Source organism: Condylura cristata, unplaced genomic scaffold (assembly GCF_000260355.1).
Source record: "Condylura cristata isolate star-nosed mole 26May11 unplaced genomic scaffold, ConCri1.0 scaffold00046, whole genome shotgun sequence".
Taxonomy (NCBI): domain Eukaryota; kingdom Metazoa; phylum Chordata; class Mammalia; order Eulipotyphla; family Talpidae; genus Condylura; species Condylura cristata.
Genome location: NW_004567147.1, coordinates 1,006,897 through 1,016,973, shown reverse-complemented (window position 1 = coordinate 1,016,973; position 10,077 = coordinate 1,006,897). Strand labels below are relative to the sequence as shown.

The following is a 10,077-nucleotide window of genomic DNA, read 5'->3' as shown; positions in this document are numbered from 1 at the left end:
CCCCCCTGCACCCCGCCCCGGCTCCACGTCTCCAGCCCACGCAAGCACGGCATTCCTCTAGCAACCAAAATAAAAGATTGCTGGGAGCTGGAACAGTTTGTTTACTTTCTAAAATGAATCAAACTCTTTTTAAAAGTTTGCATTTAACAGTCCTGGTGTGCTGTGCCCCCACACCACATTCCTCTCATCTTGCCCTCCCCCACTCCCCACCCCCTAGGTCCTGCATTACTTGGATTCCTTTCACTCTTCCATTTGGGCCTGCTGGCAGTAGTCTAGGCTGGCCAGGCAGGCCAGTGCCCTGGGACCAGGCCTGCTGGATGTCCACTGACCTCCCGTGAGGAGAGCAACAAGGGGCAAGAGATTTTCTTGGAGACTTGGAGTTTTTCTAGGTCAGTTGAGCTTTTGAAGAAAGGGTTTACCCTGTGCATTTGGGGATATTGCTTCCCCTTTTGGCCATGGAAAGCCCCCACAATACTTCCCCATTCTTTTCCACCTGAACTCAGGCTGGATCCCAGTTACAGAAGGTGATTTTCTTTTCTTTTCTTTTCTTTTTTAAAAGATTCATTGATTGAATAGGAATGACTAGACTTGGAGTGACTTCTCTTTCAAATCATCTAAATCTAAATAGCATTGTCATATTCAAGTATACATCCTCTGAGGAAGCCAACTGGAACCAGAGAGCTGTATATCTTGGCTTAGTTTGAAAAATTGTCAACGCTTGTATTTTGTGTTCACTTTCTTCTGTGTCCTTCAAATAATTAAACTCATTTGTCAAAGTAAAAAAGAAAGAAAGAAAGATTCATTGATTTATGCATACAAAACTGGGGTTTAGGCCAGAGGTGCAGGGGTGGTGAAAGGATTCACCAGAGACAGAGTGGGGAGCAGAACAGGTAGATGGACAAAGTACACTGCTGAGGGGAGCAGCGGGAGGGTCAGGAGAGGTCTGCGGCACCATGTGGGTCACCTCTGTGACCTGGGATTGAACTCACACTGAAGTGGCTTGCAGCTAGCTTGCAGTGCTGCCCTTTAACCCACTGCACCATCAGGGAGGGCCCAGAAGGTGACTTTCAGCAATTGGTGTGCCTGGAGAATGGTAAAGTCGAAGAGTAGAATTGAAACAGAACACCCAGTCCCATCCAGGAATTTTGGGACACAGTCATAGGTATTTTTTGCCCACTTGACTTAGCTAGTAGCAAAAGCTGGAGAATGGGAAGGGGACCCAAAGTTGTATCATGTTATGTCACATTCTCCTCCCACACCACACAATGAGAGCCTATGTGCCTGGAAGGGTCAGAAAGAGTTCCCAAGTTGAAGAGTATGAAAAGGTAGAACAAAAAGTTTACAAGAAGGAAACAGATGTTTACCCCTTCTTATTTAATATATGTTATGTAGCATTGCCTTCAGAAAATGGTGAAGGCCAGACTCCGTCCTGTCATGAAATTCCTATGTGCTTGGCCTTGGTAGACTACCTTGACCTTTGAAAAATCTAGTCTAAAGTTTCTACCAACAGAAGCCATTTCTATGACAGTTTTGTATAACAAATTGTTTATTTGGACAAACTAGAGTATACAATTGCAGAACACCTCACAGGACAGAGGAAATAGGAATCTGTTAGGCATTCTGCAGAGTTTTACATTAAGCTCCTTTTTTCCACTGAACTTCATTCCTTTGTCAAACTGGATACATATAAATAGAAATTTAAGACTTTCCATATTCACAAAGGTAAATTAACCTAAATCTTTTTTTATGTGTTTGTAATTTTTCTAACCCCTAAATTCACTGTCTCAAATTCTTCATATAAAGCTAATGCTAAGTGCTAAAATGGAGCTCACAAGTGCTTGTCAGATTTCACTGGAGTTGAGTGCATTCAACTAATATATATTTTCATCTAATATTTCTTAGCTACTTAGGGGGAAATATAGTCATTAAGTTTTGATAACACTATTACATATGTATATATCTAACATCGACAAATTCGTAATTGCAGTTTTTAAAAATCAATGCAAGCTGTTGTTTAAAATCAATCACTGCATTTATAGGATTTTCAGTAACATGTTAGTGACACAGCATTACCTGTGTGTCTTTGTTATTCAAGAACTGAGAAGGGCTAAGAAACTCGTTTTAAGTACTTAACCCTTGGGAATGTTAAAATCTTTCTCAAGGAGTCTGGGATAGAAAACAGTAGAAAATAGGATGGAGGAAGGTAAATGATGGTGGGTGTTTTTAAAAGAATGTTAACAATGGCACACATAAATTGACTCCATGAAAAAGGACCATGAAACCTTGTAAAATTCTTGCACTGTGGAAATCTACCATGTTGCAGTGGTTGAGATCTAGAGAAATCACTTCTAATCTCTGATGTTTAGACCCCCCTCCAACCCTTAGTCCCTAATCATTGAGTGACAATATGAATTATTTCAGGAAGGAATCAAATCAGAAGTGATTTGGAGATTGAGTCAACAAGATTTTTAGATAAACATTGCCCCCATCTGCAGAAGCAAATATTTAAAAACCACGCTTTAAACAACTCTTTCAGAAACCAGAGTTTACTCCTCACACAGTTCTTAAATAAGGAGGAAGGGTTGAGTTTTAGGTAGACTATGAGGTCTCCTGTGGCAAAGTTAGTGAGGGAAAATGAAGGCTCCAACCTAGAGCACATGAAGGATCAGCATTGCAGACTATTCTCAGAGTTTCTCTCTAATGATCTTCAATTCTAAGAGCTTCGTCAGATAATGAATAAAAGAGTGCTGTGTCTAGAGCGAGAGATATTCTTTTCCATTTTCCCATTTTGACTTTAGTGAAGGCTCGGAGCATGGATAAGAAATAGGACTTTGAAAAGACATAATATGAAATTCAGTTGCCTACATTGGAACAAAAGGGGATAGAACCAGAGAAAAGACTGGATTCTCTCTCCAAGTTGCTAAAAACATCAGTGTGGCGAGAAGTCAATAACTTACCACTAAATGATATACCACATCCATTAAGTTTTGTACAGAGTCATATGAGAACCTTTACAAATACATTGATTCAAAGACCTCACCTCAGGTCTATGGCATCCAACTTAACACGGGGTTGGGGGCGGGGCCAGCCCAAGCATTCCGACTTGGAAAACACTGAACGTAAATCATAGATCACAAGAGACACAGAAGGGAGCTGAGGGACTATCCACAATGGAAAGATATTCTTGGAAATGTATCATAAAGGAGATGGGCTGCAAGCTCATTTGGGGGAAAGGTGAGATTCAGGCAGACAGATGAAGGAAAGGCAGTCTAGGCACAAAACACACACAATGCAGGTTTGAAGGGACAAATGAAAAGGAGTGTGGGTATGCTTGCATTAGTACTAGTCACAACTAGACCAAAATTTGTTCCTGAGTTCTCCACTAGAGTGGAGAAACTCCTCATGAACTGACTCAGACTATGAAGAGACTTGAAAGACTCCTGGGTAGCAGGCAGTCATACACTGTGGGTTAGGGACACACAGACTCAGGTGCCAGAAAATCTGGGGTTCTCTTACGAGACCTGTACCTCACCCGCTTGTAGCTTTATACAAGTTGTAAAGCTTGCCAGGTCTCACTTATATTATATATAAAACTAAAGTACTACAACCTACCTCACAGAGATGTTATAGTAGAGGAATAATTTTTGTACATATCTAGCCATAGGGATTGACATCTAGACGGTTCTGATGAAGGCTAAATGAAACAGGGATCAGCTGGATTGAAGGAGATTCAGTGGCTTATCTTCTGGAGGAGAGGTTTCTTGGGGTTCCTAAAATTGAAATGTTGCTCCCTCATTTGTACACTTTTGAACTAACTTTGCTGTATGTAGATTTTAAAAAGAAATAACATCAAATTAGAAATGGCAGAGCATGGTCTAGTTTCGCTATCTATATGTTTCTCTATGAATGTGGAAGGATTTATATTTTGTTCATAATTCAGGAATAGATCTCACACTCTCTTAGGGCAACGGTCACCAAACATTTTCTGATGAGAGCCAAACAAAACATTTTTCGACTTTGCAACCACTCATGCCTGTCATTGCAATTCAAATGACAACTTGCAAATGAAATGGATGCACCTGTGTTCCAATAAAATTATTTATAGATACTGAAATTCGAATTTCACAACTCATGGGGATATTTTTCTCCTTTTGACTCTTCCCCAACCATTTAAAAATGTGAGAGCTGCATCTATCTTATAGGGTGTCCCAAAGCAGGCAGTCCACGGGTCATAGGTGTCAGGCCAAACACTGCCCAAGAACCAGACTGGTGACAGGCTAGGAGTCGGTTCTGAAACAAAACGGTGCATCCTAGTCTAGTTCTAATAAATGTAAGCTTCTCTGCTGCCCTGAAACACAAGCCCTCCCATGCTGTTCCTGGGCATGAACCTCAAAATAAAAAACAGGCAAAACCTCAAATAATAAATACTTTCTTTGAAGTCCTCTTATACATTCATTCAGCAAGCACTTAAGCACCTTAAGATGTAAGCCTAGGGGCCCTCCCTGGTGGCACATCAGGTTAAAGCACAGCACTGAGAATCGAAAGCCACTTCCACATGAGTTCAATCCCCACCTGCCCTGGAGGTGACCCACATGGTGCAGCAGACCTCTCTTGTCCCTCCCGCTGCTCCCCTCAGCAGTGTACTTTGTCCATCTGCCTGTTCTGCTCCCCACTCTGTCTCTTGTAAAGCCTCTCACTGCCCCTGCACCTCTGGCCTGTACCCTAGTTCTGTATGCACAAATAAATAAATAAATAAATCTTTAAAAAAAAAAAGATATAAGTCTGCAGGGGAAACACGGAGACAAGCCAGATACCTCCCTATCCCTGCGGAGCTCCCCTTGAAGTTGGAGAACTAGGCCTCAATAAATCATTACACTACTATGTGTAAAAGCCTTATAATAGGGCTGTGTTCCAAGCACAAAACAGGCTTAGTAAAGAGAGGGAGGGACTAGTTCTGAGGGGGTGAGGGGTGCAGGATGGGGACTGTTGACAAAAAAACACAAAAGAGTTAGTGTTGGAACTTGGCTTGACCACAGAAGAGCGAAGGAGGCTATCGTGGGACCCGTCTGTGCAATTTGGAATGGTCATCCCTGCTGTGGCTAGGGTGTGGAATGTAGGCCAATGGGAGATGAGGCCAGAGAGACAGGGTGGACTCAGATTATAGTCAATCGAAAAGCGTGCAAATTTTCTTTATGAAGTGCCTCTAAAGAGTTTTAACCATGGGTAGTAATGCGCTTTGGCTCTGGACTCGAGAAGTTATACAGGTAGCTACGTAGAACATAGACCAAATCAGGGAGAGAATTCAGGCAGGAAAACTGAAAACCATGCTGGAATAAGTCAGACAGGAGGATATGGGAGATGGCCTAAGGCACTGATGTTACTGTGCAACCTGTTGGGGCCTGTGGTCAGCATCTACCTCTCAGCAGCAGCCTCCACCACACGCTGGGGTACGCTAGATGTCTGACGTCACTTCCTGTCCTGTGTGCTCTGACGTTGGTCCGCACTCTTAGACAACAGTCATGTGGGTATTCCCAAATGGTGGAAAGAAGAATCGCATTTCTGTAGCATCCTTTTGATTTTTTGTTGTACCCATGCCGGAGCCCAGCAGCAACCTGGAAAAATCACCAGGCCGGCATCTGGTACCATTTCTCACCTGGGGGAAAAGCCTCTCATGAGCTAGCGGGTCATAGCTGAGAGGCTGAGAGGATGCTGGTGGTTCAGAGCGGCTCCAGGCCCCAGCTCTTGGCCTATTTTAGGAGGCTACCTGGGGAGAACAGGGGCTTCCCCACAAATCAATCAACAGTTTTTATATAGCACAGTTTAAATAGCATTTTGGATTTCTGCACCTAAAATCTTAGGTAATAGTTGAGGAGGGAGGTGTTCCCCTCATTATTGAGAAAATTGGTGTTTCCCCAAAGTGTTTTGAAGGAAACACACTAAACAACACTAATAAGGTAAAAACGACCTGCGTTAACACAAGCTGGAGATTTTAACTAATAGCATGCCACCTTTGAGTATTTGAATAAAGGGTAAGAACACAAAAGCAGATCACATCTTATTCAGCTCAGAATCTCCAATGATTTCCTGTGGCCTTCATGATATTCAAGCTGCCTGAGTCTCTACCACCTGCCTTTCGGGGCTCACTTTCTCCATCTTTCCCTTAAGGACCCCACTTTGGGCACCCTGGACTTGCTGCCCTTACATACATAGAACTCATTCAAAATTCAGGCCCTTTTCATGGGCCACTTCTTTTGGAATTATCGATTGTTCTTTCCTCAGATTTTTGAGTGGATTTCTTATATTATTTGGATTTTTTGCTTCAATGTTCACTCTTTAGAGTGAACATGACCATGGTCCTTGACCATGGTCTCTGAAATGAGCTCCCCCACAACTACACACACACACATACACAAACACAAACATGGACATACATACTGACCCTGGTCTGTTTTTTCCTAACTTTCCATGCTTGATTTTTCTTCATGGTATTAATAAATAAAAATTTGTATTTATTAAAATTCTATCCATTTAATTAGTTCTGTCCTCCACTTGACTATAGCTCTATGAGGACATTGTCTCCCTGGGCTTCAGCTGTGCCTTCCCCACCTCTACCTGGCACATGGTAGAGCCATGTTTGTTAAATTAGAAAACTATCCTGTACAAGATTAGCACGCAATGATCCCTCCTCCACTTTTCTCTAATTGCCTACCACATTTACAATATTGATAACCGTCTAACAGTAATATTAACAAATAATGGTATAATTTAATTATCAAAATTATTCATATACTATAACAATATGTTATAACTTGATAAAGTACTAAAATAATATACAACAAAAATAATATTAAAACAATAATCAAAATGATAATAAAAACAAGTTTTGGCCTTCCCTGGTGGCGCAGCGGGTTAAAGCACCGCACTGAGAAGCTGAAGCCACTTCCGCATGAGTTCGATTCCCGCCTGCCCCGGAGGTGACCACATGGCGCGGCAGACCTCGCCTGACCCGCCCGCTGCTCCCCTCAGTGGTGTACTTCGTCGATCTGCCTGTTCTGCTCCCCACTGTCTCTGGTGAATCCTCTCACCGCCCCTGAGCCTCTGGCCTGTACCCCAGTTCTGTATGTACAAATAAATAAATCTTTTTAAAAAATGATAATAAAAACAAGTTTTAATAAAGTCTTAGTATCTTCCAAGTACTGTTAACTTCTAGTCATATTAATCCTTCCTGCCATATTAACCAAGCATTAAATCATCACTTAAACTTCATTATAACCCTAGCAGGTAGATTTTATTATTTTATACTTCAGGACATACCAATTAAAAGTTTAAGAAATCTGTTGAAATTTTAACATAGGTTTATAATGGCCAAAAAATCTGACATAAATTTAGATAGATTTTAAATCTCACAATGTACAAAATAGAAACTGAGATCAAGAGGACCACTTGGTGTGAATTGAGCTTTCTAGTTATAGAATAAAATGACAAAAATACCTACCATATGTTTTGGAATGTTGTTTCAAAGCATTAAAATGAGAGTGGAATAATAAGCACCTATTTAATGGCACTCATCAAACAAGAGAAGGATTCAACTTACTCTTGGGAAACTGAAGGAGTGTTACCTAGATTCCTGGAAGCCACCAGACTCCTCTTACAGATGGGAATGTCTTTGTCTTACCCCTGTAGATACCAAAAATAATTTCCTAGAAATTAACTACTTTCCCATAAGGTCTGCAAAATGTTAGGAAGACCCTGGCAGTGCTTTATGCTACATGCTTAATTTGTGCTCAGAAAGATCTTGCAAAGTCACTCAGACTCATTTTTACTCTTAAATCTTAATGAGGGGAAGCAAGGTTCATTATGACCACATGGGAGACAGGCCCAGGGAATTGATGCCACAGTAAATGTGAGCCCGGTGTCTGGAAACCATTTTTGTAGGATAGCTGTTCTGCTGTTTGGGCTGAGATAATAAAAACAGAGCTCCAAGTCATTGGTGATTTGGGGGAGGAGGGGTTCAAACTGATCTTGGTCAGAAAAATAATAATAATAATAATAGTAAGGGCTGATTTTTCCATCCAAGTGGCATAGTCTGGTTGGAGTCCATCCCAACCAGGGTCCACTATCGTCTACACTCATCAGGTTTCAGTCCCAAGGGCCAGTGAATAGAAATTTTCCTGTCTCCATTCTCTCCATCAGAAGAATTGCTGATGGTGATAGTTCTGGTTTTTTTCCCTGGGTGATCTCTCCCTGTACAGAATTCAGGAAGCTAAACTGAATATTCTGTGCTTCCCTGGAGAGAGATTGGTCTTTTTAATCAGACTCATCAAACAGTGGGTATTTTTGTTCCCTGGGATAATAAGTGCTGTGGGTTAATGGGTCATCTTCATGAGAGAGGTCAGAAGGAAAAACTGCAGTATTCAAAGCTGGAGCTAGAAATGCCAGCCATGAAAGCACAGTACTCACTGGGCAGTGATGATGTATAGGCTTTGCATTGGCCAGCCCCCTCTGAGGGGTCACCGCTAACCTTTATCCTCAGCAAGCCCAACAAAGTCTCTGAATGTGGCTGAAACTCCACCCTGGGGAGAAGCCATCCAGGGAATCCCTGGTGTCTGTGCTCCCGCGTTCTTTTTACTAAGAGAGAATTATATTCTGGCTCCTTGCAGACTGACGTTGTAAGTTCTTTGAAGATTGAAAAGAACAAAAAAAGCAAACATCCACAGAAAGGGGGAGGGGTGGGAGGAGAAGGAATGACAGAGGGAGAGAAAGAGAGAGAGAGATATCAGCAGGGGTAGTTAGCAAAAAGGGGCCATAGACAGAAAACCTTTGTCTTCTGCATTCGTTTGGTGTATACTGTGAGGTGAATGGCTTTGAAATGAAATGGGTTTATGAAGGAGTTGCTAGGTCACAGGAAGCAGGACTGTCAGACTGCTTTGTAAACTCGGTCTCTTTAAAATGTAACTACATCTTAAAAAGGGATTTATCTCCTTTTCCTAGGTTTTATTTGGGGCGGGGGAGTGTCTGTGGAGGAATAAAGTTCGAGACGGCTTCCCACTTCGTTGTTTTATTTTCACCCTTTCTGATAGTGTGTAAAAAAAAAAAAAAAAAACAGATCCTATTACAAGCTAGAGTGGGCGGATACCTCATTGGCTCTAGCCAATGGCAAGACGGTTTAGAAATGAAGGAAAAGAAGGACGGGCTTCCCGAAACAGCAAGCTCCCGAGGCTTTCCAGCACAGCAGAGGGGAGCTTTTACTCTGGCTGGACTGTCTCACTTTCATTTAACACTACGGTCTATGGAGGGGCGGACACACCAGTGCTTCATGCAATCCGACAACTAGGTTAGGAAAACAGCTGAATTCCCCGCTGCTGAGATGAAGTATAAGGTAAGAGAACCTTTCACATAAGGTTTGTGTGCATGCGTGTACGTGTATGCGAGTGTGTGGGTTCAGTTGTGTGACCTTTACACGACACCCCTTGGGTGTCACAGAAAGTTCTGAGAGGGTTTCCAGTCATGGAGGCTAGCATACGGACGAGCAGAAACTCGGTCTCCAAGACCATTCCTTGAGTTCACAGTATCCTGGTCCATCTCTCTGCATGTTTGGGGGATTATCAGTCTTAAAGCCTGGGAGTTTGGGGGAGTATTAAAACCTATCTCCAAACCTTGTCTCTGCTACCACTGTAGATCAGAAGTTATCTAACCTGATGCTGGGTGGGCTTGACTCTGCTCCCCTTCTGTTTCTGTGTCCTAGCAAGAGAGAGATTGGAATGCTGAGTCTCTCCAACTGTCTTGAAACAGTTTTCAGTCTTTGCTTCAGTGTTTGGCCTGTAAAGCAGTTTGCCATATGTATTTTTGATGGAGAAGTTAAAATACCTTAGATACTGTTATACAGCTGCTGACAGAATTTTGACATTCTGAAAGGGTATTGGCTGAAAATACTTTTATTGGTTTTTTAATGGACTGGGGGTTTAAAGGTTCTGGCAAGCAAATATTGCCTGTGAAGCTTGCAGACTTTCATATAGACTGCAGCAGCATGAATTTCCCATGCATTTCGCACCATTGCTTTGTATTTATTCATGGCAA

At 42.1% G+C, this 10,077-nt stretch overlaps 1 protein-coding gene across 2 annotated transcripts in view; it reads left to right on the top strand.

The window, feature by feature from the left end:
• NEDD9 (neural precursor cell expressed, developmentally down-regulated 9) overlaps window positions 1-10,077 on the top strand; it is a 121,140-nt gene that overhangs the window by 64,396 nt on the left and 46,667 nt on the right. The window contains exon 1 of one of the 2 annotated variants that reach the window (XM_012734137.1): window positions 9,253-9,379. The exons of the other annotated variant lie outside the window; for it this stretch is intronic. Coding sequence (XP_012589591.1) covers window positions 9,368-9,379 — 12 coding nt within the window. The 5' untranslated portion in view covers window positions 9,253-9,367. Of the gene's footprint in view, window positions 1-9,252; window positions 9,380-10,077 lie in introns of those variants that run through there. 2 annotated transcript variants of the gene reach the window in all.